Raw genomic sequence first — 25,943 nt, forward strand, 5'->3', positions numbered from 1 at the left:
TAAATCTATCTAGAATTACATTAAAATAAATTCACTCACAAAATTACATGAAATCAGAATTATCAAGAAAGGATCTGGAGTAATTCTATGGTGGCAGTGGCCACATCTCCACTGTCTGTGTAAAAAGAAAGATCATTCAAAAAGCTATAGCAAAATACGCTTTCCTTAATTATCCAGAATATAATCTGCCCATTTTGTGGATTAATTAAATGTGGCAAAACATTGTATAATACCCTTTTAATAAGTAAGTAATCAGTGCTAAATACAGTATATAAATGGAAAATACTCATTCTATAATATTTTAATAGTGTCTCTTTATATACTTGTTTTCTCCTTTGAATTGATATCATGCTTTTTTACAGTTATTAAAAAATATTTTGTATTATGCTTTCACACTTAGCTCTGTAAAATAATCATTTGATATGTTTTATGAATTATTACTTCAAACCTCTCCTTTTGTTTGTAAAAATTCTGTGCAGAAATATCAGTGACACAAAATAAATTTACAATGAAAATCATAGTATTCTAGAACTGAAATTTACTTTTAAAAACATTTTGTTTGGCTAATAATGGATTCATCTAGTATTTATTCTTCTGATATTTTTAATGAAACATGGATTTCAGTTCACCAAAATGCAAAATATTACCATTAGATCACAAATGAATTTTAGATGGAATAGCATCAACAAATTATGTCTCTGAGCTAATTGTAGTCACTTTGGGAAAAAAGTACATCTAAATATTATTAACATATTGAAGTGGTGTGCACTCAGAACAATAACTGCTAAAAACACGGTTTTTCTGTGTTTTTATATAATCTTTCTAAAAACAGTCTTTCTTATAGTCTTGTTCCGAAATATCAGCACTGCATGGCACAAATAATACTGAAAAAGAAAATAAAATATCTTGTATTCTAACCCTAAGCCTACTGCTAAGATCATCTGCGACTGAAGACATGTCAATTATTCTGTCTCCCAGTTAACTCATCTCTAGGGTCCCTTTCCTCTTCAGCATTTCATGATTTAGTATACCTGAGTAACTCCAGCATCAGAATCAGGAAGATCTGTTATATTCAGTTCTAACCTTTTCCATACCACAGAGAGAAGAAACCTAGATTCTTCACAAAATAATTTAAAATATTTAAGGCAGTTAACAAATTTAAAGTAATTTAGCATATATAATTCTATATGCTTACTCATATACTTAAAACGTATTGTGTATGTCAAAGAGATAAACCAAAGAGTTCATGCCTGAAAAATATCTTACATGAGCCCATTTAAAAATTATTATAAAGGATTTTGATAGGAATACCATGTATTTAGCATTACTGATGCCTACATTTTTAGGTGTTTCTATGTGCAGATATCATAATTAAAATTTTTGAGATGATAGTTGTGAGGGAGGAGAGATGACCACTTTTTTTCATCTCTCCATGTTTGCTTTTAGGAAACTGATGGGAGAGATTTCTGCCTGTCCCTGAAGGAAGATGCTGGAGACCCTGGCAGCACTGGCCAGGTCCCACACAGAGAGTGGGATCATTTTGCCTTCACATGGGAGACATACCAACTGTCTCTCTGATGCCCACTGCAGAGGAAGTCAGAAAGTCCTGTGCTCTTTCTTGCCTGTTTGTCCCCCGGCAGGACTCACACCCATCCTGTAAAGAGGGGAAGATCCAGCTCTGAAATTTAGGAATTGTATATCTACTGTATTTGCTGTCTCTGTCTTTCTCCATTGGTACAACTCCCAGGAGAATATAGGTGAGTGATGTATCCCTTTAATCCACAGTGATATTTAAATCTATTAATACGATGAGAGGTCTTTCAGGGCTGAAAACAGCAAATAAGGATAGCTTCTTTCTTATCCAGAAGCTCTAAATGGCGATGAATGTTGCCAGTTTAACCATGTGAAAGAATTCTAACAACTTATACAAATTTAGGGAATGAAGTTGTAATCACCTAAGCATTTGACTAATACATACATTTCTGGATGCTTAATGGATAATCTATCTGCTGACTTTTGCTGAACATCTGTGATATTTATTTGAAATAATTTTAGTATCACACCCTACAAATACAGCAAAAGAAAAAAGGCCACAGGTGTGTACTTACTTAACATTCTATGGAATGACTAGCAAATACGCAACATATTATTATCATTTGTTAGAAAAGCTAAACACCTTATATTTATTCAGCTTTTATGCAGCTAATAGCCTCGAATTCTGTATTTCTAGCGCTTGTCCCTCGAAATGGATAAAATACTTACACAGATAACTGAGTTGTGAACACTTAAAATCTTATCATGCCTTCTAAAAATTAGGCAAAAATTAAGAAAATTATGCATGGAGACAAAAAAACATTTACAGGAGCTAGTAGAAGTTAGATTTTATGATTAAATAACTCACAAAGTAAAGATGGCTTAAAACGGTGTCAGAGCATGTATGAGCCTCTATATGTGCCCTATCGCTCCACATGTTTTTCTTCCATTCTTTGCTGTTATGAGCCATTTAGTTGGTCAGCTTGTCAACTGATTGATTTAGCTCTGGACTAAAATGTTTACCATGAACTACTCTGCTTATAAATAAACGTAGCACCTTCTCTGTGGAAACCACATAGTCTGATTAAGCCATGAGAAACATCCAGAATTCAAACTCATGTCATTTCCATGGCTAGAAGAGTGTGGCTCCAAGAGATAGGAGGGACATGAAAAGAACGCAGACCCTCCTCAAGTCCAGAGGTCTTCAGAGGTTAAGCCAAAGAAATACAAAACTGAGTCAAAGAATGCCTCAGCATGGGAGAGAATCACTGACTTCCATAAGTTGAAGAATTAGAGAGTGATATGATCTAGCCCAAAGAAGAGGTTGTTTTATCAGCCATTTCCTTAAGTTTTGTTACCCACAACACAGTGGGCACCAGGACATCCGAAACTCCCTTCTTAAACCCCAGTCACTATCTCTGGACAATAAGAAATGTATGTGGGAGGGAGGAGATATGGGAACGTGTGTATATGTGTAGCTGACTCACTTTGTTATAAAGCAGAAACTAACACACCATTGTGAAGCAATTATACTTCAATAAAGATGTTTAAAAAAAAAAAAAAAGAAATGTAGACCAACTGAAAGGCAACCCTGAAAATTACTTGAGACTATATCCCCAACATTGTTTGATATGACATACTGTTTTTTTTCAAGTGGGTAACATCTTTTAATTCTAAACATAAGAATTAAATGTAGAAGTGTTTGAAAGAACTAAATATAAGGTGTTAAAAAGGATAAATATTTCTAGGTAACGAACCTGTACATATTTGATATTATTAATATTTATAGTGGTTCAGAGAATATGGCAACAGGTTATTAAAGCAATAGGTTAGCCTTGTAATTTCAACATAAAATATATCAATAATTATTTATATTTGTGATTTTAAGTTAAAAATTTTAAGAAAATCTTGTTACAATTTTTAAACAGTATTGCAAAATTTAGAACTTAAGAGTCACTGTATTGCTTAGGCTTTTAAGACATTTAAATATATGGAAATTATTTTCAATAAGCCAATTGAAGTACTAAAGGTCAAATATGTTAAATCTATAAATGCAGCTTAAAATTTAAATTAATTAGGTTTGTAAGTAGTAACAAACATTAAACAAATGTGATTGTCAAAACTTGCTAGATTTCTGAATAGAACAAAAATATATGTAAATGAAGCTAAATTAGAGGAGAACAAGAAATATTAAATTTGAAAATGACCTCTTAGAAAATCTGTTCTGCACATGGAAACCATCTTCAAAGACATAAAATACTAAAAAACAAAACTATCACACTGAGTTTTTGAAGACACATTTCTAAATTGGTTATTGTCATGGATACTATGATAGCAATGGCATTGGAAACAGTATGGCATGTCGTATAGACACTTATTTTCTTGGACTGACATGTGGTCATTTCTCATATATTTAGATAAAAAGTGAAGGCAGTTTAGATAGACAAGTTTTTGGCTTTTAAAAATAACTCAGCTGGGGCTCTTTGTTCTTTTTCTGGGTTAGACTGGGAAAGCAGTGCTGACTTATAGAAGTGAGAAAGAGCCATTAAAAAGATATTAAGTGATGACAAAATTATTTTCCCTGAGGGCTGCCAGAAGCTTTTAAAAACACTTCATGGGCATCGTTGTGGTTTTGTTTTGAAAGTGGGGTTTATTCCCTTTCGGTGGAAATGCTTGTGAAGTGCCAATAAAGGAAACTGAGAGCTGAATATATGACCCAGTGTTACACCAGACAGGAGGGAAGAATGGGCCTTGGTAAGACTGGAGGGGGTGGGGTGCGGCACAGGAAGAGAAAAGGATTTCCCCTGGGAAATTGGGGGCACTAATTAGATTAATTAAATGATATTAAACCGATTATACTTTAAAAGAGAACTAGTTAAGGAACTTGATTTTAAAAAAACTCCCGCAAGCCTCAAAAATGACCATAAATATGGGACCACATTATATCACAAAGTATCAACGTGGGGTCCTAAGCATTTTTTAAACGTTTAAACAAAAATAATGAAGACTTTCCTCAGGTAAGATGAGTGCTACCTTTCATGTAGGTGGGAAAGGTAAATTTCTATAAAAAGAAGATGTAAAAGTGTACTTTTTTAGAGGAATTCTGAACTGGATCATTGCCAGCAGCATAAAATTCTTAAAAACAAACACAAAAGGACTTCTCTTGACCCCTATTCAGCTTCGTCTGCCAATGCACCATTCCTCTTCTCCCTTTTACAATGAAATTTCTCGAGTGTTGTCTTAACAGAGAATTTTCAGTTTTTCTTCTTCTACTCTTGAGCCCACCCCAGGCAGGTTCCTCCCGCTACCTCCACTCTACCCCAATTGCTCACATCAATATCATAAATAGTCATTTCCTGGTCACCATGTTATTTGTTCTATCAGCAGCTTTTAGAATGCCTGACCACTTGCTCCTCCTGGACCCACTTCCATCCCTTGGTTTCATGACCCCACCCTTGCCTTGTTTTTCTCTGGCTGCTGCCTTGTTTTCCTCCATATGTTTGCTGCTTCTTCCTCATCTCCCTAACCTGTGCATGCTGGAGGGTTCCCAGGGCTCAAGCCATGTCTCTGTCTGTCTGTCTCTCTCTCTCCCTCCCTCTCTCTCTCTTCTGTTTCATCAATTCACTGCCTAGGTAATCACATCCAGCCTCATACATTGAAATACTATTTATAAGCTGGTGGTATTCTTCCAAATTATATCTATAGATCTCTCCACTGAATTCCAGACTGATTTATCCATCTATACACTTTAAACCTCTACTTAACAAGAGTAAAATTGAGTTCCAGTATTCACAACCCTACCGCCACTCCCTACCCTCTAACCAGCTACTCTTACAGTCTTCCTCCCATCAGTGGATGGCGTTACCCTTTTTCTTCTGGTTCAGGGGTAACCAAATCTATCCCATTGCCTACTTATATGTTATCTATAGCTGTTTTCTGTGTTACAGTGGCAGCACGGACCACAAGGTCTGCAAAGCTAAACATATTTATCATCTGGTCCTTTACAGAAAAAGTTTACCAATTGCTTTTGCAGTTGCTCAGGCCAAAAAGTCCATAGCCATCTTTACTCTTTCTTTGCTTAATAATCTTTATACGCTCTATCAGCAAATCTTGTTGATCCTGCCATCAAAATCTTGTCTATCCAGAATATAGCCACTGATCATCACCATTATTACCACCACCTTGAGTGAAGCCACCATCATTTGTTATCTGGATTATTGAAAAAGACTCCTAGCTGAGGGAGTGTTTCATATATATAAAGCCTTAATATATAAATTAAGGAAGGCATGGATAAAAGAAAAATATTCAGAATTTGAAGTAAGATTATTTAAACAGGATTGGTGATTAGGAAATAAAAGAAAAAAGTTTTCAGTGCTTTAATCTATGCACGGCTCAATCTATACCTCAGTCAAGTGCTTTGAAAATACCAAAGTGCTATTTAAATATAATCAAACTCAACTGATTGGGTTGGGGGTTGGTCTAGTAATGAAAATGAGTATTGGGTGTAAGATGACAAAATGCAACTGCTGCTTGACATCTGGACAGTTATATGAAAGAAAGAGAGAGAGAGAGACAGAGAGAGACTTGGAAATGAGTGAATTTTACCCCACCCAAAGAGGCTATTCCTTTTTAACCAATTGCTGACAAGTAGGAAGTGGGCACAATGTCTCTAAACCTTAAAACTTTTCAGGATAATCTAGGAATCCTGATGTATATATGAAATGTATCCACTTCTACATGTTGCCAAATAGCCTTTTAAATGTAAAATTCTCTACAGTTCAACACTTGCAGAGCAAATTAAACATGACTACTAATTGGAATGGTTGATGGGCCTACAGTTTATGAACTCTGATGGGAGGTATCATTGTCACCATCACACTTATGTACATGTGTGATCTTAATACACAAGGATGGTGGCAAGAAAGAGTGACTCTGGAACTGTCCTGGCCCCAAATCTCCTTACACCGAACTTACCAGATGGGGACTGCTGTTTTGTTATCAACAACGGAAAATGCAAGAAATGCAAATTTCCAGATCAACCAATAGAATCCTAGATAATTCGTTAATCTAGGCAGCTAGTAATTGACTACTTATTGGGAGGGCTGCGCAGTATTGGGTACTGGGAATTCAACAGTCAGCAAGACTGACACGGACTCTGCTTTACAGTTTAGGAAAGAGACAGGCAATTAACGCACTACCAAATAAATAAGTGAATAATTGTAAATAAATTATGGCAAATGTATATAAATTAATTAGTATGTAATACATTATCCATTATCCATATATAATGTATGTAACATGTTTTATAAAGCCACTTCCAAAAAAATGTGCTACTTAAATGTTTTCTTCTTTAGAAGTGTCCTTAGTCAATCATGTAAATTCCCAATTAAGTGTTGTTCCACAATGCAGACATCTGTAGCTCACCCACAGTAACCACAGGATGTCTTCTGAAACGAATGCTGAGTGAATATGCAAGTGAAATTTTGTGATAATATAGAAATTATCACTGGAATAATTCTTCTTTTAGTTTAACATATTAATTCTTTCAGTATATAGTATCTTGATAAATAAATGGATACTTGAGCCAAAAAATATCTTCCTCAGCTCAGTATTGTGTCCTGAATCATGATATAAAATATTCTTAAAGCACGTTATAGAGTTCTCACCTGGAAAATCATTGCAGGATCTCCAAGGGAACTGGACCTAGTGAAGCAAAATTTCAGAGTTGGAGACCTTGAATGTGTGCTTACAAAGTGGTTCTGTGCTCTTCTGGTAAGAAATAATTGTCTAAAGCTTATTTGGTGGAGTGTCATTCTGATTGCTGAGGACTTGGGGCCTCCCCTCTCCTCTCCCACCCCTACTCACCACCCCCCCATACTCACACCACAGAAGAGGTTTAGGAAGAAGGGGGCATTTCTGTAAGTTAGTTTTCATTTATAAGCACTTACATCAGTATCCTTCCTCTCAGCTCTGGTATACTGTTGATCCAAGATTTGATAAAAATTAAAAATAGCATTCCATCAGGAAAATGTCTGGGCTGTCACAGACACTGGCTGCTAAGCGCTGTGAGGGTTTGCTCTGTGCATTTGTGGAAGACAGAATTACAGGTGAGAGAGGTAAAGCAACTGTCCTGTATGTTGCTGTGTAAATAAGACAACATCATTCATTCTGAGAGTGACAATTCTAGAAGGGAACATGTAGTCCGTGGTGACATGAATATGAATAGAGAGAACAGAAGAGATTCATGGTCCTTATTCAGAAATCAAGGGAACTCTAAATGGCTTTATTAACTGAGATATAAGAAGTAACATGTACATAACTTTCTGAGAATCCAAAATTTGGGGGGGAAAAAAAAATTTTAAAGTAAGGCAATCCTTTTCCATAATAACATTGCATCTGTATTTAAAACACACATTTGATCTACAAGCCACTTAGTTCATGAGAATTTGATATGACTCAACAGGAGCACACGCTACCTATCTGCCAACCCAATGTAAGATGTGTCCACAGAAGTAGAACAAATGGAGAATCATTTGTCATCGCTACTCTGTGCTGGCTGGGTCACGTCAATTCCAGGCACCTCACTGTCAGAACAGCATACACATGTTGGAACCCAAACAAGGACAAGAGCCTGGTGAAAGGCATTCCTTGCTCAGACCCACACTGCTTGCAGATCCCAAGATGATCTAACTGGCACCATTCCTGTGTGTATGTGTAATGTAAGAGGTAGCATGGGGGGCGGGGAGGGACTTGATTTTCCATTCCCTTAATGGCACAACTTCTTACCTTTTCCAAGATTTTCAGAAAGCAAATATCTTTGTGCCACCTTCCTTACGCTGGCCATACTCTGGTTGCAAGAGGTGGTGTGTACAGGTATTTCACACAAAAGGGCTGGAGGCTTAGAAAGAGCTGGGTGACTGGGGGACAAAGGATTAAGGCATAGATGCTCACAGGCTTCAAAGACTTGAAACACTATCATAATACAGAGTTTTCCTATGTGGTTGCCAAGGTTAGAAAGAGTACAGGAAGCAAGATTTGATTCCATATGAAGAAATACTTTCTAATATTCAGCGATGTCCTCTGATAAAAATCCATGTGGAGTGGGCTCAAGAGCAGGAGATGAACTCATGGAAGGGAGTTTGTATTGTACAGTCTTTCAAAGCATGGGCTTTGTTGTCATACAGAACTGCTTTCTCATTTTGATTTACTTGCTCTGGGACCTGGGGGTAGCTACTTACGCTCTCCAAACTTCAAATTTCCTGTCTCTAAATGAGGAAAATTGTCCCCATCTCACGAGACTGTTGTGAAAGTTAGGCAAGATAGTGATTGAAAAGAATTTAGCACAGCTCTAGCAGGGCAGGGTGTACAGAATGGTAAACGCTATTATTATTGGAAGATCAGGCACCGGAAGAGTGGTGGTGTCTGCGAACTAGAAAGATGCCTAAAGTGAGAGGTAATGAGAGGTGCACTTTTGATCACCTTATCTGGCAGCCTGAAGTTTGAGACACACCAAGCTTTAATCTCAACTTGGCAGGCAATCAGATAAAGTGAAAACAGACAAACCCTGAAGCAACAAACTAATCAGAAACAGAACTGTGTATAGATAACGAGGACCTTGCTTCTGGGCAACATAACATCAGACAGTGGAAGATAAAAATTAGAGAACATTTCAGAGGTCTTAAAACCTATTAATTCCCCTCCTTAAATCCCTCTTTAACATATGTTTTATCTATAAATTTTAAGACCATTTGTTGATGGATTCTAGCAACAGTTCTCCTTTCCCGGGAAATTAATACCCACCAGCTATCATTTAATACTGTAGTTATATGCCAGGAAGACATTTTCATGTGTGTTTAATTTTTTTCACCAACTCAGTGTTACAATCAGCTAAAAACTGACTTCTTGATTGTTAAACTATTTTGTGAGACACATGCAAACCCCATACCTTGCTGTTGCCCACTTAGAAGAATTCAAATGCCTTTCCGCCTACCTACTGCTTGCTGAAAACATGATCTCACTGGAATGCAGAGACAGATTTGGTAGAATGTTCATATTTAATGAAATTATGAAATGTGAATTTGATGCACTTTGTAGGGTAAAAAAGTATTGTGCCCTTAAGCAACATTCCTGGACTGTTTCAGTTTGGAGTATGTGATGTGAAATTTTAAGAGTCATGAAGTTTAGTCTAAACACACAACTTTGGGGGCATTCTTCCATATTTGTGTCAAAAAAATGCTTGGTACCTGAATTTAGACTCTATGGGTAACGTAGACTGGAAGCATTCAAATCATACCCCTCCAAACCTCAGTCCATGATGTATCTTATGCCAACCATTTCTCTTGAATATTTTAAGCTGTTAGTCTTTATCTTCCCTGCCTTCTTCCCATGCCATTCTTCAGAAATTCTCATAGACAATTAAACATCTCAAGTTCATAACCATTTAATGGCCATTGACTGACTATTCAATGGTTTTCAGATATACTAAATTCAGGACACCAGACCAGCCAGACTAGTCAACTTCGATTTTTCTGAAGTCCTTTGATTAGTTTCCAGAAAAACCTTATCCTGAGTGTGTCAGAAGACTAGGTGGACCTGGTGCTATCTAGGCCCCTGAAATAGATTTGGAATCATGTTGATTTAAGTCTCAGCACTGATTCTAAAAAAAAAAAAAAAAAATTTTTAAAAGATAAATGAAACTTTCTTGCAAAAATCTTGAGTAGTTTCCCAGACATAAAATCATGCATCCATGCTGTCTCCATGACACTACCCTACCCCATTATGTAAAGTGGTCCATTCTGATTACCAAAGCATATTCCCAACCAAAATTCTTTGTATTGAAAGAATGTTCCCTCCCACACACTAGCTACTTTTTTCAACCTCTGTAGATGTGTACCCTGGATGATAAACCTTCCGCTACTTAATGACTACCAGAAACCTGCCCTTTATTTTGTGTTCTCCAACTCAGGGAAACCCAATTGTCCTAGTCAAAAATGGAGGCATCCTCCTTGGGTGCTCCATCATATACATCCTCATGCCACTTCCTCATATAAATCACTTACTCCTACTGATTTGATCCCCAAATTCATTTTGTCACATCCCTATGACCTTAAATGTCATTGAGGCTTCAATTATCTCTCGCCCAGGCTCTTATATAACAGTCTCTTGACTGTGCCATTACTTCTGCTTGTCTCCAATCCCTTTCTCAGCCTGTAGCCAGAATGACCTTTCTGAAGGCAAATTAATTACACAACTGAAAACCTTCAACCACTTCCCTTAATCTTAGAATAAAACTCAAACAAGCTTCTGCTTGCCTTCCCAGCCTCATCAAACATCACTTTTTCTTTTATCCTCTACATCCAAGCCACACTGAATTTCACCTATGCCTTCAAGGTACCATGCACCTTCCCAGAACACCCTTCCCCACCTATCACATACTCCCTCTTTCCAACTCCTGCCTGTATGACTTTTATTTATTTTTCATATTTAATATTTGAAATCGTTTCCTTTTGGAAGCCTTCCCTGCGTCTCTACCCCCAGTCCAAGTCTGGGCCAGATATGCCCCATGTGATCCCAAAGCACCTGTATTTATTCTACTGTAGCACACAGCTCACTGCTTTGCCCACTTACTCATCCATTCACAGTACTTCCTATCAAGAAATGTCTTTTTGCTCCCTGCTGAATCCCTCAGCACAATGCCAGGCACATGAATAAATACTGTGGAATGAGTGATTGAATATTGAGTGACCCCGCCCACCTGAGCACCATAGCCACGTGTTCTTTACATGGAATGCCCAGCAAAGGTTAAAAGACTTCATTCAGTTGTTCCACAGATTTTTACTGAGTGTTCTCTGTGGGATAGATATGATGCTAGGTTCTATAAATAGTCAGCAGGAATATAATAAAATTTTCTATACCATTGCATATGGTCAAATATTATTTGCCACCAAAAAAGCAGTGTTGAATACTAGGAAATACGGTCAATATATATGTAGCCTATGTGTGATTCAAAGCTCTTCCTTCTACCAACTAATGGTGAGGTTCTGAATCACATCATGTTAATGTTTTTACATTTGCACATCTTAGAGCCTGTACTCAAAATAATCACAAACAAAATGTCCTTACCTTCAGCTGGCCTGTACTCAAAACAATCACAAACAAAATGTCCTTACCTTCAGCTGGCTCCATAAGTGGAGAGCTAAACATTCATATATAAGCAATACTAAGTAAGTAATACTACGCAACATGCACCTTGGCAGAAAATTCATACAAAATGTGCCCAGTCTCCATTTGAAGCCAAGACACTTAAAAGGTTCTACATGTAGGAGAACAGGAATGTGGAGTTCCAAATGTGCTGGAGAAATGCCTTCCTGTCAGCAATCTTTCTCAGTTCCCTGCTGGCTGGCAGTGTTCTCAGGAGGCTTTCTAGTGGTCATAAAAGCATTCATTGAAAAAATTTAGGTTAGACACATCAAATTTCTCATGTTTATAAGAAGAAAATTGAGTTATCCTTCCCAAATGAGAGGAAATGTGCTATCTGGTACTGTATATGGTTTCATTTAAAAAAACGATAAGGATAGACATCACAAGTGTTTTGTCAACTATGAATAAAAAAAAAAAAAGTCTTTTACATTATCTACATTCTCTTACACACAAAGCCCAAATAAACAAAATCCAAATTTTTCCTTATTCTCAAGACATAAATTACTGTAGGCAAATACTTTATTGGCTATTTCTGAAGACAGATTAATCTATTCTCCATTCATTCATTTGAGTCATGCTTTCTGTAACTTTACTACCTGCTGTGACTTGGTAACTAGTATTTTTCTCTTTTCCAGAAAAGTATAGGAGACTTATTCCCTTAGCTCTGCAAATAATATTTGCAGGCACCAAACAAATGAAATAGGCCATATTATCAATATAGCTATTTTGCCTTCTTGAAATTACATTACACATTTTTTTTTCAGTTTTAAGTTGTTCAGTTCATATCTATCATTATCTTCACGCTGTCCCCTACCTGTCTTTCCACCATTCTCTACCATCTATGAAGATGGCTCTCATGTGTTCTCATGAACTATTTCCATTAACTGTTCACACCTGTTACTGTGGTAGGTGTAGGTGTCCAGCTCCTCCTTACCTTTGACTAAAAGAATGGCTCTGCTGATTCAGTGGTTGCCACCTCTTGGGTCACCTTCACAGCCAATTTAAACTCCATCAACTGATAGTGCCATCTTTCTCATATGCACCTCTGACCCTGCTCTAAAACAACCATGGCCTCCCTAATTGCTCTTGTATTAAGTGATCCTCAATCTTTTCTCAAAATCCTTGAAAACATGGCTAATGTGTTATGCTTTTTCCCTCCTGGCGATTTTGTTCATTCATTGCTTTACCTACTATAACATCCAATCCTACCCTTTCCTGAGCATCTATCTCAAATACCCTTCCTCTAAGCAGCCTTTCATGATTTTGCCAGCTAGAGATTATCTCTTCTTTCTTTGATTTCTCCATGGTATTTTGGTCTGTACTCTTTTATCACATCAGTCTTACACAGCAGTGTCTTATACTGAATTATGTGTCTAAGGTTTTGTTGGGGTTTTTTTCCTGCTTGTTTTTCCTGTTTTGTTTACAGTTTAAATACAAAGATTTCTGTTATCTTTGGATCTCATCCTCTTACAGAAGGACTTCAAATTTTTTTAAATTAATTTATTCAATTGCCTTAAATTCAAGAAATAGCTTACAAATTTTACTCCATGTGTGAGTCTTGTAATTTCATTCTTTTAGGGAATGATTCTTATTCTAAGAAACTAGTGTGGTCTGCGGTTTAGAGTCATGGTTTAAGTTGCCCTTAGGAAGAATGAAAAACAGCTGGTGTCCAAGGAGCTATGGAAATTTGTCAATAAACTAATTGTAGAACAGAAGCCAAGAGTTTGACTTGCATATCTTAAGCTCTATCTATATTATTATTTTTTGAAAGGATACAGTGTTTGGAAAATTAAATACTTCTAAGTACGAGTTTTTTACTAAAATCATGGCCAATATACCCAAAGAAGATATTATACACTAAAATATGACTGTCAACACTCTAGTGTTCAAATCGTGCCCACTTAATTTACTCAAGCATACACTAACATAACCAAGTACTTAAAGAGGATAAAATCATCTAATTTTAAGCGGCTTTTTTTTTTTTAGAATTTTGAAAAACTTCTTTTGCATTTTAGGTGCACAGGATAAAATGTTATTATAAATGATGAGTGAACTTTAAATATAAATAATAATATCAAAATTGATTCAAGTTATAAACATGTAACAATTCATAGGGATTTCAAATTCACCAAATAATGGTTGATTACTGTCTATACACAAGAAATTTCACAAAAAAATAGTTATACAAAGGTGAATAAACATAGACTGAGCAGCCTGAACGCTTAAAATTAGGAAGATTGAAAGAAATATACAAATAACTATAAATTGAGTCTGATTTTAATAAGAGCGGTGTGATAAACATAATAGGTTACAGTGGTTCAAAAGAAGGAGAAATCAAATATGGCTGTGAATGTAAGAAATATCAATGAAGGACACAACATTCTTACATAAAACTTGAAGGGTAGGATTATAGATATTGGAATAAGTTAAGGAGGAAACATTAGAAGGTGAGGAAATGGCATGGGAAAAGGCTCAGAGAGTAAAGTTGTGTGAATGAAGGGGATCGCAAATCAGGCTGGTGCAATTAGAAACAGCCCTGATACCAAGGGGGAAAGGGGTGGGGTGGGAGGAATTAGGAGACTGGGATTGACACGTATACCTTATTGATACTATGTATAAAATAGACAACTGATGGGAACATACTGTATAACACAGGGAACTTTACCTAATGCACTGTGGTGACCTAAATGGGAGGGAAGTCCAAAAGGGAGGGGTTATCTGTATGTGCATGGCTGATTCATTTTGTTGTGCAGTAGAGGCTAACACAACATTGTAAAGCAACTGTACTCCAATAAAAATTAATTTTTTAAAAAAATAGAAAGAGCCCTGAGCTGAAGACCATCTTCTATGAGGCTCCCATGGCGATATCACCCACTGATGGGGACAGTTTGAACACAGGACTGGTAGCCATACTGAGGTAAGTGTCCTAAGTTTTGAGGTCCATATTTGAGGTTAGGAATTGAACTCACTTTCGAATTGTTCACAATCCAAAGCAATGTTAAACAAATTAAAATAAAAGTAACAGTCTTCAACTGAGATCTGTACTTTTCACCTGGCCTGGAGGTTAAACTCACTGACATTCCTGCTCTGACCTGATAGATTTTATTTCTCTCAAAGTTTCTCTGAGTCTGCATGAGGGATCCAATGAATTATTTCAGTTGGTCAATTTACTCACAGAGACTTAGGATTTCACTAAATTGAGCACATTTTTCTAACTGAAGTAATCTGTTCCTCTCCCCCCATCTCAGGGAGTTTGCCCACTCTCTTCCCTCCGTCTGGAGTGGTCTTCCCTCATCTATCAGTGTGGCTTACTCCCTTACCTTCCTCCAGGACATCTCAGGGAGCCCTCCCCTGACCACACTATTAAATGTCCCAGCCTCAACCGGCTTTATTTTTCTTCATAACCTTATCACCTTCCAACATACTATGCAATTTATTTATCTTGTTTATTGCCTGATTGCCCACCCAGGAGGCCAAGGATTGTCTATTTTATTCATGAAGTTATCATGGGTGCTTAGAATAGTACCTAACATATAGTAAATGCTCAATAAATATTAAGTGAATAGAAACATGTGTGATGAAGTATATGCAGTATTTACATGATAATTTGAGACAATGTTACTTTATAGAGCTTAATATTCTGACTACTGTTTCTCATTAACTTTACTAAGTGAAGAAGGATTTATAAAGCATTTACTATACAACAACACTGTACCTGTTTCTTACAAAATAAATCATTATGTAGTAGCTCCCATATTTGAAAAGCAAATAATAAGAAAGGAATGACAAATAGAATATGAAAACTATATGATTTCAGCTGGCATTGCAAAGAAGGAAACAGAGATGTCCTGACATCTCCAGCAGTTTCCCCCAATGTAGTATTTGCTCGATCTAGCAAATGAAGAGATGCTCCCCAAGACAAGCATAGGTTTTGAAATTACACAGACCTTAATTCTAATTCCAATGATACTGTTCATTATCCAAACCACCTTCACCTAGTCATTAACTTCTCTGTGTCTAAGTGATTTCATTGGTAAATTGAGGATCGAAATCTTAACCTCACAGGGAGACTGTGAGCTATCAAATGAGATCATCTATGGAAACAATTAGCCAAGTCCTTGGCACATAGAAACACTTTAATAAATGCATGTGGAATGAATTAATTCTTGATCAGTGGGGAAAACGATAACTAGAAAAATGTGGCTTTTTAAAAGATATTTCTACTGCGTTGTACCCCACATATTATTCATGATGATCCCTCTTCCATCAATATTATTGAAATAATAAATTACATTATATATTGATTGGTTATCATATAAATTATTGTTCCCATTTCACAGAGAAGGAAATTGAGTCTTATGCATATTAAGTAACTTGCACAAGGCCACAAAGTATGCAGCAGAGTTAGGATTTCACCCCACATGGAGTCCTCTCCAAAGCTGGTTCATTTGCCTTGATCCTCACCTTAGTCTGCATAGCTATGTGACTGCCGCCAGGAAGTATTCCCTAAACCTGCAGTCTGGATAGCATACCTTTTTGAGCTCACATAGAATCGTATGCATATTTCTCTCATAATGCATGATGTTTGAAAACATGTTTGTTCCTCTCCTTTCTATACCTGGGCATCACCTTCTAGAAACACCTGCTCAATGTGAGTAATTGTTCCTATTTTTAGATCTTGAACAGGTTTTTACTGGGCACTTTCACAATAAGCTCACAGAAACCCATAAAAACTAACATTTATTGAACACTATTGTTCTGTAGGCTCTGGTCTAATTGTTCTACTCCTTAACTCCATACATTCCTCATAACAACCCCATATGGCAGATACCACCTTTATCCTCATATTAGAGATGATGAAAATAAAACACAATTAGGTAATGAATTCACTCAGCTTATATTCCAGGACTGGGGTTTGAACCCAAACATTTAGATTCCAGACTCCATATTCTTAATCATGAGACTATATTGCCCCTCATACACCAGGACTGATGACATCTTCTTTTCCACTTTCATTTAAAAATCCTAGAAAAATGCACTTTCATAGAGTCTAAATTGTACTTCTATGAACCATGACTCTTACTTTGGCAAGTCTTTATTTTTCTTGTGACACTGTTATCTACAATTAGCCAAACTTTAAAAGCTTATTTAAATAAAATAGATAAATTTAGAATCTGATAGAAATCCTCAAATTTTAGGTCAGCACTTACAGAGAGTTGTTAATGGTACTGCCATACCCACCCCAACTTAGAAATACCATACTGGTGGTCTTCATTGCCTGAAACAGGCTCCAAGCTGTGCTCTTGGAAGGTGCTGGAAGTTAAACCATAACGTTGTATAAATTCAAAACCAAAAACAAAGAAACTTTAAAAAGACATCTATCCTTTTAATACCAACTTTTTAAGAAAACTTTCCAAGTAAAATGATTTAAACACAGAGAGCCTATTTTTTATTTTTAAGAGAGAGCAAAGAATGTGTTCATGGCAAGTTGGAACAGTGTGCAAATGTGCTGACTTCACTGTTATCTGAACGACAAAACATTAAATCACAAGGAGGAAAAAGTCAGCATGTTCTCTGAGAATACAAACAGATTAGTGTCAGGAAGAGCTTTGTCCAAGAAAGGGAAGAGACACCTACCCAGAGAATAATTCATGCACATGAAACCTATAATTTAAAAAAATTATTTTCAAAAAATATTTTAGCTGATAAAGATGACTATTAGATAAACAAAGCACAGAAAAGGTTCCATGTGAATTTTTTTTTTTTTAAGTGGACCTTCCAAATGTGATCAGTCATCACACCCCACTCTTTACCTCTTTCTTATATAAGACCTGATTCATTAATGGTTATGGAACTCACACAAAAAAATTAGATCCCTTTCCTCCCTTTTAATTATATGATGGAACAGTACTTAAGTTTACCAGACACTTAAGAACATTCCCTAAGTTAAAAAGTGTAGAAAACCCCATATCCCTTAACATATGAATTCTTTAGATTCTCCTAATGTACAATTTAAGTAAAGCGTCCTCACCCAGAATTCAAAGAAAACAAGGTTCTCTTACCATATATTCCATGTTTGCTGCTGGTGGGAACACTTTGCCCCGAACTTGGTTATGATAATCAAGAATGGCGATCATGTCATTCTGCGAAATGTAGCGCTTCCGCCTGGCTTTGGGGATGTCCGCAGAATCTAGTTGTGCTTTTAGAGCTGCTTCAATATCAGTGAAATTATTGGTTGGCGGGGATGAGTCAGTGGAATTGAGTAAGACGGCGGCACTTGCTTCACAGAGAAGGGAGAGCAGGAGTGCACTGCTGATGGCAGAGATTGCTATCATTGTGAGAGGTGGAGAGAGAGAGGCCACAGAGTTTGCCTTAAAGCAGAAAAGTAGAATTAGGGTCTATGAAAGGAAACAAACAAACAAAAAAAAAATAGAGCCAGAGGGTACGAATTTACAAAATCATTGCTTGATTTGACTTTCTTCAAAAAATCCAAGCAAATGCTGAACTCAAGCCTAGAAGACAACCTGTAGTGGTCTCTATACATTTTACTTGGTGTTATGAGGCAGTCCCCTAAGAGGAACTTCCTATAGCTAGAGAAAAATAAACAGCATGGCTACTAAACCTAAAATGAATGTGAGCCATTTACCCCAAACGCTTGAGCCACAGAATGCATTACTGCATATTTATTTTCAGAGGGAAATCTTTAGGAATTGAAATTCATCTTGAGAGTGAAAAGGAAAAATGCATCACAGGTAATAACAGAGAATGTGCTGATAATGTCCCCCAGACATAGATGGACACCAAGTAATAGAACAGATACAAAAAAGAAGTTATAATAATCCAATCTCATTTCTAAAAAAATTAAAATGTGAGCTACTTTAAAAGCAATGCATGCAAAATAAACTTGTTGAGCTAAATAGCTTACCTCTGCACAATGCCAAAATGAATATAGTATTCTTCCAAAAATTTAAAGTTCTTTGCTAGGTTGTAGCATGAACTCTTGTAAGAGGAATGTGTCTTATTACAAACTCTCAGAGCAAAACTCTGCAAGGTTTGAGTGCTGCTGGCTACAGGAGCAGCTAACAGCTTTTATATGTCACAGTCTGCAACGTCCAGAAAGGGCAGTCTTTCTTAGGGTCTCTCTCAGCCAAAATCAAAGGGGAGGGGTTTGGGATAGAAAAAACAGTGATTGGGTGGCAACCTTTTTATGTGGGTGGTGAGGAAATTGAGTCACACCCACAGCTTACAAAGTACAAACCATAAAAGACAAACCCTTTTTTCTCTGAGCTTCCACCTTTTCTGTGACTGGTTAATTTTCCTCATTTAATGCTTTCTAGTTCCTGGTTCCCATACAAAAAAGGAGAAAAAAAAAGGGGCTGTGAGTTTTTGAAAACACAGAAGGTTGAGTAACAAGCAGTACATTTTTTTTTTTAAAGACAGTAAATGACATGGGAGCTGAAAAGAGCAAGCTGAAATTAAATCAAAAGATCAGCTCACATAGTTAATCTGGGTGGCCACAAATATGATTCAAAAGAGATGCCAAGCAAATCAGTAGTAGCCAAACTATAGTATATGATATTGGGGTAATAGATGCTCAAGTGGTTGCACTTTCTGTCTCCATGTGGCTTTATTCCTTTAATTTATATATTTAGTCTCTCTCTATCTCTTTCTCTTGTTTCACTCTCTCTCCTTTTTTTCCTTTCTCTACAGAGTGAGGCAGCAAATTACCTGCCTTTTACCTGCCTTGTATAGAATGCAAATAGAGAAGCTTATGACAAATGGCAGCAGCCAAGATAACATCTGTTTCAGGTTTAGAAGCATAGAGTTGAAATTTTAAGCAAAGAGTAGCCCAGCCTCGCGGGAAGCATATTGGAGGGCACAGCTCCGAGGCCATGAAGAATTTCACAGCAGCAGCTGCAGCTGTCAACCATCAGAAGTGCCTTCCTAGAAAGATGCCATGGAAGCAAAACCTGAGTCTGGCAAGACAAGAGCCAAGAATGTGAATGTTAGGGCAATTTGTAACAAAAGGACCCACACAAATACCCTGTGTCATGCTAACATTAACAAAATGTGGAATATTCACTGTCTGTGGCAACAGGAATCTTATAAACTACTCATTATTCAGTTAAACTTGCTGAACATACACTGACTAGTCTAGTTTGCCATTGTGTGTTGCCTCCTGCATGTTTCAGCAGGAGGAGTACTATGTGGATTTATATTTGTCGGAAAGGATGATCATGTGGTAAGAAGCACACCAGGCTGGGAGCCAAGTTCCCTGGGCTATATTCCCAGTCGTGTCTCTAGCAGTATGTGTGGCCTGACGCACATAGTTTAGCTCTTCACTGGTGCATCTAAAAATGGGAGGGAAAAGGTGTGTATTCTATGTGTATTCTATTCTTCATCAAATTCCTTACGAGAGCAGGACGGTGTCTGAAACTGAAAGTGCCACTGAATTTCAAAGTTCAGTGTTGAGATGAGGTCTTTGATGTTGATAACATGTGCCAAAGTTCAGGTTTTGCTATATTTTGATGAGCCTTAAGTTCCTAACTAAATTCAAGTAATTTGAGAAGCGCTCAGGTGCAATACTGAAAGCTGTAAATAGGAATTAATTAACACTGTTAAATTGAAAAGGCAAGAACATCTAATAGGAGCACAGAAGGTGAGCATGAATATTATGAAACATCAGAGCAGCTTCAGGGAATGCACGTGGCTGCTCACAGCTGCCTATGTTTAACAACTGGAGCTGTCCAGCTAGGGTCTCACCCCTCCAGAAAGGACTCATGGCACATTGAATGAATCTCAAGGATGCTGTGTCAAAGATTCCTGAATCAAATAGAAGGTTAGATGACATATTCTCTGTGGGCCGTCCAACTCAAAGATCCAAGACCTTTTGAGAAATAGTGCCAGCACTGATTAGCCTATACTTTTCAACATATCTCTTATAGCTGTCTGGCATACAGGAGACTAAAGGACTTTTAACGCCTAAGCAGCAGACATGAATCTTTCTTTCTCCAGGGTGGCTGAGTTCTTGCTTAGAATCTCATAAAAATCAACCATTGCTTTCAAGGTTACCTCTTTGTCATGTATACAAAGAGATATTGTTCATCTATTGAAGTTTGACTTGAGGTACTTCCACAGGGATGAAAATGTGTCCCTTGAGAAACTTGTCTGAACCATAAATGGATTTCCTCTAAGAGAAAGTGGAGGGATGGAGGAGGAAAAAGAGAAAGAAGGAATTTCTGAGATGGACCTAAGCATGCCCAATTACATGAGGACAGAGCTGATAGTTACTTAATCCTGAGACCCTGAGGCATGTCAATGATTTCAGATGTCTTTCAATAAACATGAATTATAGTGTGGAATTTCAGACTATTAAGAAAACCCCCAAGGGTATGGAATCATAAAAGAAAAGACCTGTGGGAGGAGAGGTAAGAATTCTGCTTCCAAGCAGACGTTATTGCCAGAAGAAGTATTTTAAATGCTTTGGAAGTCATTTTATTTTAAAATACTTGCAAAATTAAGAGGCATACATCCAAGTTGTCAGTAAAAGAACTACTAATGAACAACTAACAATGAGGTGGTTCTTTATGAGATCTCTTCTTGAAAAAGAACATTGATGTGTATAGAATCATTTAGGGGAATGCTTGTCAACACAGACAGAAAGGAAATGCAGGTATATTACTGAGAAGAAATACATAAACAATTGGCAGCAACTATTGTATACCTTGAAACTTGTGAGAAAACGGTTGCGATTTTAAAATTGAAATCAGATATATTATGTGTCCCAGAATGGCACAACTGAGTGTGTGTGTGTGGATACAGATACACACATGGTTTTAGTCTAAAACATTTCTAATCAATGGAGAACAAAGAAAGAGTTACACACAAATGAGTGAAATGATTCAGTTCACTTTTTTAAAAAAATTAATTTATTAAAAAATTCATTTGTGACAAGTTTTTGTCTCTGACTTGATAATATGATCCTCTTGGGGGCAGGGTCTATATCTGATTCCTAACATCAGCCCCAGTGCCTACCATGATGCTTGACACATAACAACCCAATATACTTCCTGGGAATGAATTGGTTATTCTGAGTGCTTTCTGTAAATTGCAGCAAAGAGGAAGTCTGTGAAGACAGCCAAAGGTAGCTCTCATAGAACAAGAATAATCCCTGAACAATGGTAATTCATAACGTAATTTAGACTGAGAAATGACAAACCCAGAGAGGGTTTTCTGCCTTACTGTTTATCTTTAGAGGCCTCATGTGAAATATGGCTATGAGAGTCTTGGTCTTGCTCAAAATTGTTTTGTTTTTCTTCTTTTTCCTGGCCCTCCCTTACCCCACTTTCTTTTTATAATGTTCTTAAAAAGTTGAGAATGGTTTATCTTAGCATTTGTAAGTTAGTTCACTTTTTAGGAAGGTAACAAAAGGCAACGTTGATAATGAATGACAGGAGAGGCACTAGAGTAATACTAGGAAAAGATTGTGGAATTAACTTTAAGCAGTCATAATAATGATTAAAAGGGGGGAGAAATTGGCAAGACATTTCAGGCATAAAAATCCACAGGTTTGGCCGAGCTGTGGATGTATGAAGCAAGGTGAGAAACAATAAGCAAAGGATAATTTGGGTTTCTGTCCTGGAAATGACAGAAGAAAGTTATAATTGCTATTTATATGGCACAACACAAAACACTGTCACACACACTCGACCACCTGAACCAAGATAGCGGAGTAGAAGGACATGCTCTCACTCCCTCTTGTGAGAACACCAGAATCACAATTAGCTGGTGGACAATCATCGACAGGAAGACACTGGAACTCACCAAAAAAGATACCCGACATCCAAAGACAAAGGAGAAGCCACAATGAGATGGTAGGAGGGGTGCAATCACAGTAAAATCAAATCCCATAACTGCTGAGTGGGTGACTCACAAACTGGAGAACACTTATACCACAGAAGTCCACCCACTGGAGTGAAAGTTCTGAGCCCCATGTCAGGCTTCCCAACCTGGGGGTCCAGCAACGGGAGGAGGAATTCCTAGAGAACCAGACTTTGAAGGCTAGTGGGATTTGATTGCAGGACTTCAACAGGATTGGGGGTAACAGAGACTCCACTCTTGGAGGGCACACACAAAGTAGTGTGCACATCAGGACCCAGGGGAAGGACCCCATGGGAGACTGAACCAGACCTACCTGCTAGTGTTGGAGGGTCTCCTGCAGAGGCCGGGGGTGGCTGTGTCTCACCGTGAGGACAAGGACACTGGCAGCAGAAGTTCTGGGAAGTACTCCTTGGCCTGAGCCCTCCCAGAGACTGCCATTAGCCCCACCAAAGAACTCAGGTAGGCTCCAGTGTTGGGTTGCCTCAGGCCAAACCACCAACAGGGAGGGAACCCAGCCCCACCCATGAGCAGTTAAGCAGATTAAAGTTTTACTGAGCTCTGACTACCAGAGTAACAGTCAGCTCTACCCACCACCAGTCGCTCCCATCAGGAAATTTGCGCAAGCCTCTTAGATAGCCTCATCCACCAGAGGGCAAACAGCAGAAGCAAGAACTACAATCCTGCAGTGTGTGGAACAAAAACCACATTCACAGAAAGATACACAAGATGAAAAGACAGAGGGCTATGTACCGGATGAAGGAACAAGATAAAACCCCAGAAAAACAAATAAATGAAGTGGAGATAGGCAACCTTCCAGAAAAAGAATTCAGAATAATGAGAGTGAAGATGATTCAGGACCTTGGGAAAACAATGGGGGCAAAGATTGAGAAGATGCAAGAAATGATTAACAAAGACCTAGAAGAATTAAAGAACAAACAAACAGAGATGACCAATACAATAACTGAAATGAAAACTACACTAGAAGGAATCAATAGCAGAATAACTGAGGCAGAAGAACGGATAAGTGACCTGGAAGACAGAATGGTGGAATTCACTGCTGTGGAACAGAATAAAGAAAAAAGGATGAAAAGAAATGAAGACAGCCTAAGAGACCTCTGGGACAACATTAAACACAACAACATTCGCGTTATAGGGGTCCCAGAAAGAGAAGAGAGAGAGAAAGGACCCAAGAAAATATTTGAAGAGATTATAGTCGAAAACTTCCCTAACATCAGAAAGGAAATAGCCACCCAAGTCCAGGAAGCACAGAGAATCTCATACAGGATAAACCCAAGGAGAAACATGCTGAGACACATAGTAATCAAACTGGCAAAAAATAAAGACAAAGAAAAATTATTGAAAGCAGCGAGGGAAAAATGACAAATAACATACAAGGGAACTTCTGTAAGGTTAACAGCTGATTTCTCAGCAGAAACTCTACAAGCCAGAAGGGAGTGGCATGATATACTTAAAGTGATGAAAGGGAAGAACCTACAACCAAGATTACTCTATCTGGCAAGGATCTTCTTTAGATTCGATGGAGAAATCAAAAGCTTTACAGACAAGCAAAAGTTAAGAGAATTCAGCACCACCAAACCAGCTCTACAACAAATGCTAAAGGAACTTCTCTAAGGGGAGAAACACAAGAGAAGAAAAGGACCTACAAAAACAAACCCAAAACAATTAAGAAAATGGTCATAGGGACATACATATTGATAACCACCTTAAGCGTGGATGGATTAAATGCTCCAACCAAAAGACACAGGCTTGCTGAATGGATACAAAAACAAGACTCATATATATGCTGTCTACAAGAGACCCACTTCAGACCTAGGGACACATACAGACTGAAAGTACTGGGATGGAAAAAGATATTCCATGCAAATGGAAATCAAAAGAAAGCTGGAGTAGCAATACTCATATCAGATAAAATAGACTTTAAAATAAAGAATGTTACAAGACACAAGGAAGGACACTACATAATGATCAAGGGATCAATCCAAGAAGAAGATATAACAATTATAAATATATATTCACCCAACATAGGAGCACCTCAATACAAAAGGCAACCGCTAACAGCTAGAAAAGAGGAAATCGACAGTAACACAATAATAGTGGGGGACATTAACACCTCACTTACACCAATGGACAGCTCATCCAAAATGAAAATAAATAAGGAAACAGAAGCTTTAAATTACACAATAGACCAGATAGATTTAATTGATATTTTTACAACATTCCATCCAAAAACAGCAGATTACACTTTCTTCTCAAGTGCGCATGGAACATTCTTCAGGATAGATCACATTTTGGGTCACAAATCAAGCCTCAGTAAATTTAAGAAAACTGAAGTCCTATCAAGCATCTTTTCTGACCACAACGCTGTGAGATTAGAAATCACAGGGAAAAAAACGTAAAAAACATAAAAAACACAAACACATGGAGGCTAAATAATACGTTACTAAATAACCAAGAGATCACTGAAGAAATCAAAGAGGAAATGAAGAAATACCTAGAGACAAATGACAATGAAAACACGACAATCCAAAACCTATGGGATGCAGCAAAAGCAGTTCTAAGAGGGAAGTTTATAGCTACACAAGCCTACCTCAAGAAACAAGAAAAATCTCAAATAAACCATCTAACCTTACACCTAAAGGAACTAGAGAAAGAAGAACAAAAAACACCCAAAGTTAGCAGAAGGAAAGAAATCATCAAGATCAGAGCAGAAATAAATGAAATAGCAACAAAGAAAGCAATAGCAAAGATCAATAAAAATAAAAGCTGGTTCTTTGAGAAGATAAATAAAATTGATAAACCATTAGCCAGACTCATCAAGAAAAAGAGGGAGAGGACTCAAATTAATAAAATTAGAAATGAAAAAGGAGAAGTTACAACAGACACCACAGCAATACAAAGCCTCCTAAGAGACTACTACAAGCAACTCTATGCCAATAAAATGGACAACCTGGAAGAAATGGACAAATTCTTAGAAAGGGATAACCTTCCAAGACTGCACCAGGAAGAAATAGAAAATATGAACAGACCAATCACAAGTAATGAACTTGAAACTGTGATTAAAAATCTTCCAACAAACAGAAGTCCAGGACCAGGTGGCTTCACAGGTGAATTCTATCAAACATTTAGAGAGAGTTAACACCCATCCTTCTCAAATTCTTCCAAAAAACTGCAGAGGAAGGAACACTCCCAAACTAGTTCTATGAGGCCACCATCACCCTGATACCAAAACCAGACAAAGATACTACAAAAAAAGAAAGTTACAGAACAATATCACTGATGAATATAGATGCAAAAATCCTCAACAAAAT

At 37.4% G+C, this 25,943-nt stretch overlaps 1 protein-coding gene and 2 long non-coding RNA genes across 5 annotated transcripts in view; all 3 read right to left on the reverse strand.

Moving 5' to 3' along the window:
- LOC309614866 overlaps positions 1-25,943 on the reverse strand; it is a 527,064-nt gene that overhangs the window by 42,896 nt on the left and 458,225 nt on the right. The window lies entirely within an intron of this gene.
- PI15 (peptidase inhibitor 15) overlaps positions 1-25,943 on the reverse strand; it is an 83,734-nt gene that overhangs the window by 12,215 nt on the left and 45,576 nt on the right. The window contains exons 1-2 of one of the 3 annotated variants that reach the window (XM_082363628.1): positions 18,659-21,643; positions 17,796-18,104 (exon numbers count right to left, since the gene is read on the reverse strand). In XM_082363628.1, the coding sequence (XP_082219754.1) occupies positions 17,796-18,068 (273 nt within the window). In that variant the 5' untranslated portion in view covers positions 18,069-18,104; positions 18,659-21,643. Of the gene's footprint in view, positions 1-17,795; positions 18,633-18,658; positions 21,644-25,943 lie in introns of those variants that run through there. The other 2 variants (XM_082363629.1, XM_082363627.1) reach the window with 2 other exon arrangements.
- LOC309614848 lies at positions 3,935-17,787 on the reverse strand. Its single transcript, XR_014236426.1, has 2 exons — positions 11,703-17,787; positions 3,935-11,655 (listed from the first exon to the last, which is right to left on the reverse strand). It is a non-coding gene; the product is annotated as an uncharacterized lncRNA (long non-coding RNA).

This window comes from Balaenoptera borealis, assembly GCF_965194805.1.
Source record: "Balaenoptera borealis genome assembly, chromosome: 17".
Taxonomy (NCBI): Eukaryota; Metazoa; Chordata; class Mammalia; order Artiodactyla; family Balaenopteridae; genus Balaenoptera; species Balaenoptera borealis.